The 4,003-nt window shown below is 44.1% G+C and overlaps 1 protein-coding gene across 1 annotated transcript in view; it reads left to right on the top strand.

Annotated features, from left to right (window-relative positions):
- The window catches only part of PIGH (phosphatidylinositol glycan anchor biosynthesis, class H), a gene marked incomplete at its 5' end in the record, with an annotated part of 4,438 nt that extends 2,272 nt beyond the window's left edge, over positions 1–2,166 (top strand). Inside the window, one exon of the mRNA XM_010140662.1 lies at positions 2,065–2,166. Coding sequence (XP_010138964.1) covers positions 2,065–2,166 — 102 coding nt within the window. The remainder of the gene's footprint in view (positions 1–2,064) is intronic.
- Positions 2,167–4,003: the final 1,837 nt, after the last annotated feature.

Genomic DNA, 4,003 nt, shown 5'->3' with positions numbered 1-4,003 from the left:
AGGCTGCCCAGGGAGGTGGTAGAGTCCCCATCCCTGGAAGTCTTTAAAAACCATGTAGATTTGGTGCTGAGGGACGTGGTGTAAGGACCCTGGCAGTACGGGGGTAACGGTTGGACTCGATGATCTTTAAGGTCTCTTCCAACCAGATGATTCTGTGATTCTATGATTCTTTGGCTGAAGTAGGGATCTGAGGCTTTGTACAGCTCTCTGTGTAGTCTTATGCTCGGTGTTACCATTGTAACTAAGGCACCATGCTGCAGCTGAATTTTCTCTCAGCTCTGTGTGCCAAAAGGGCTCATAAAAACCTCCTTGGCATCCCGTTCTCACCCGTTCACAAAGATCACGGTACAAGCTGTGAGGAATTTTCTTAACGTATAGTAACTTGTTTGCTTTACCATTACCCTGACTCCCATTTCTCTTCTCTTCCTAACTTGTTCTGACTGTTCATCATCCCATTTTGGGGATGGATTTTCTTTCTGCGTCTACATGCCTAACACAACCATGCCCCGATCCTTGAGTGGTGGAAAGTGATACGGGGGTACCTCACATCTCAGACCGCTGATAGAGCTTTATAGCCCTCTCCGTCCTTCTGGACTCACCTGCTGCTGGTGACTGTCAAAATGGGAGTCGATGAAGTAGTCCACATCCTGTTTATGACTGGATGCAGTTAGTTGTTAGCAAAATACTACGGGTATAAACAGACTACTCCATTAATACTTGCTGCTAACTCAGTACCACAATTGTAAAGATGTTTACTAACAATAATATAAATTAAGTATTTCACACAGTCAAGGAAAAAAAGTGCTTTCGCCAGAAATCAGCAACTAATGAATTCCAGAGAGCTGCAGTCAGGAACCTGGTTCTAGTTATACATTCTCCTTTCCAGCTGCAAAAAGGCTGCCTGGCATTTGTGTAGTTTCTCTGATTTTTTTTCTTCCTAGTTCAACTGTGAGCAGGTTTATTTCTGTGGGAATATCTCAGTATTGGTAGAGCTGACTCCACCAGCAAAGGAAGTACAGCGTCAGTTCACAATTCATTACCTGTCAGTAATTCTCACTTTAACATCCAAGTTAGCATGTTAGTTAGTTTTGAAGGAGCAGTAATTAGTAACTTTGTCACGTCGCCTTCACTGGGTTCATTTAAGTCATGTCAGCCTTCAAAAATACCACTTACTGTGTCACTGAGCCCAAGAACACTTCTGCGCTGAATTGACCTATTGTTCTCTTAAGCCACGCTTCCAAGGAGAGGTGTTTGATGGACTTTACACAGTAATGCTGTTTTGGGAGCTCAAAAGTCATGGAACCACAGGGACTGTGAGACTGGGAAACTTTCACCTCCTTGCTGGTTTTCATCTGGTCCAGGTTAGAAGCAATGGAAAGTCATTATACTTTGACCACCATTCGCTGTTTGTGTGAAATAAATTGATGTTTCAGTTAACCTTCTGTGGTTCTTCTGTTGACAGTACTAGCAGAGGCCAAGGGCCTCTAAATTCGTTGTCCTGAAGGTAGAATTTTCAGAGTGGAGGTCTTCTAGGGTAGTGGGTTAGTGTGTGGAAATCTGCTCTTTGGAAGGTCTCTGGAGGGAGTACAGCCTAACAGGTAGGTTAATGGGCTGGGAGGTGTGCTGTCGTGGTGACCTGTGAGCTGAGGGAGGGGAGGATTTCTGATGTGGTGAGAGATTCAGGCTAACTGCAGAAGGGAGCCACGTGTTTTGACCTGACAGCGTTAGGGACTGGTGTTTGTTATCACCGAGCAGGTACGGGTTATGGAATGTACCACCAGCTTGCATCAAACACCTCCGGCAGTTTGATGGATTATTTCTTAATGAGCGTATAAAAGGGAAATCTGTTCTCCATTGACTTAATGTGAGAAGGCTCATCACCTGCAGATATCTTGGTGTTGTGTTCCACATACACGTGTGCTCCTGATAGTCTGCTTTGTGTCCGCTGTCTCCACATCCCTTTCTCTGCCTGGCAATCTCGCTAGTGGGAAGTTAAAGCTTTCTAGCTCCTTTACAGCCAGTTCAGAGCCTGATTCTTTTTTTTTTGACTTACTTAAATTCTAGAGCTCCAAGCCACGTCTGGACTGCTTGATAGAAGTGTATAAAAGCTGTCAAGAAATCTTGGAGCGGAGGAAGACAGCTCCACAGTCAAACGGAATAAAATAGTAAAAAAACCATCAAGGCAGCAGACTTGCAGCAGGACTCAGAGAGACACATGGAGAAGCAAGCAAAACTGCCCTGTGGCTTTTTTTAATCAGCTGAGTGGAAAGGGGTGCAGCAGTACAGTGATGTTAGAGCTAAAGGCCCACACAGACTCAAAAAGTTGCTACAGAAAACATCAGTGCAAGCACAGGAGTGAACCTTGAAATCCTCTGCTCTGAAGACAGGTGAGCAGAACTTTTAAACTCAGACAGAAGAGGCTTTTCCTTGCCTCTCCAGAAAAGAATTATGGGGAAATAGGGTAAAGGGAGGCAGGAACTTTGATCAAATGTTTGCTCTTTTGTGAATCTGTAAATTATGATAAACTTGTAATGTAAACTTTGGCCGGACTGCCAAAAATATGGGGTTTTAAAATTCTGTGTAACTCTTTGTTTGAAAAAAACCTTACAGCACTCTAAATATCAAAGCTGATGCATGGGCTGGGATAGTAACGTCCTGATCCAGAGAAGAATTTCAGAAAGCAAATGACAGAAAATTAAAATAAATTGCATGCAATTATGTTTAATGAAATAAGCACAGCAGAGCAGACTTCAAGACTTCAATCTCTTCAGGGATCCGCTTGAAATAGTCCCCTGGGATTGGGGCCTAGAGGGAAGAGGGGTTCAAGAAGATTGATAATTGCTAGTCAAGGATCACCTCCTCCAAGGTCAAGAACAGTCCACCCCAATGAGCAGGAAGTCAAGCAGAAATGCCAGGAAGCCTGCACGGAGGAACAAACTGCTCCTGGCACAACTCGAACACAAAAAGGAAGGTGGAAGCAGAGACAGCTGACCTGGGAGGAACACAGCAACACTGTCCAAGGTGTGGTTAGGGAAGCCAAAGCCCACCTGAGGCTGAACCTGTAGAGGGAGTCAAAGGCAACAAGAAGGGCTTCTGTAAGTCCATAAGTAGGAAAAGGAAGACAGAGAAAATGTGGACCCATTGCTGAATGGGGCAGGGGAGTGGTGACACAAAACCCGGAAAGACATGGCATTAAAAGGGCCACATCAATTGTTCTGAGAATATGAGGAAAATGTGTTGTTGAAAATTATGGTAAAGACGATGTGAATGAAGTTTTACTGATCTGTGCTTTTGGGTGTAACTTAAGGTCAGGAAATTCTTCCTTGTTGATGAGCTAAACATTTCTGTAATCTTTAACTGGTATTTTTCTCTTTTTTCCATGACTCCTTAGTAATGTAACTGAGACAACTGAAATGTCAAAACAAGAGCTAAACCAGCAAGTTGGTGGGAGCCTGGGAGTCATGCTTAATTTGCATACAATGCTGTACTATGTCTACGTAATCTGTAATTAAAACAAGTGGCAACATACCATCATACAGTATGGTAGAGATAAGGTGGTTTTTTTGTTGTTTTTTTTTTGTCATGGTGCCATGCAATTTGAAAGCGACAGGTTAGCTCCTGTCACAGGAAGTATTCCAGTTGTCCAAGTGGAAGGCAGCAGCTTAGGGTGTGCCACTGGCTTTAGGGCAATGTTGTCTAGCTTACTTCATTTTTAGTGGTTCTATTTCTGACAGATACTTTAAACACTAGGGTTGGGCAGATTTTTTTAATCCCAGTGCTGCCCTAATGTAAGTTGGTAGGTCTCGCTGAAGTTAGTGATGCTGCACCCTGATGCAAACTGTGTTTGGTTGCAAGTCCAGGCAGAACTGGGAAGGGCGGGTGTTGGGGCAGGGTCAGAAATAGGCTGTTAACGATGGTGGCAGTCCCTGGGAGTGTGACCGTGTAAATGACTACAGCGGAGGTGCTTTGACTGAGTACCGTGTGGTGTACTTGAGTTGCACGT

Source organism: Buceros rhinoceros, unplaced genomic scaffold (genome assembly GCF_000710305.1).
Source record: "Buceros rhinoceros silvestris isolate BGI_N320 unplaced genomic scaffold, ASM71030v1 scaffold12947, whole genome shotgun sequence".
Lineage (NCBI taxonomy): Eukaryota > Metazoa > Chordata > Aves > Bucerotiformes > Bucerotidae > Buceros > Buceros rhinoceros.
The sequence above is the reverse complement of the archived record's forward strand: the minus strand, read 5'-3'. Positions and strand labels throughout refer to the sequence as shown.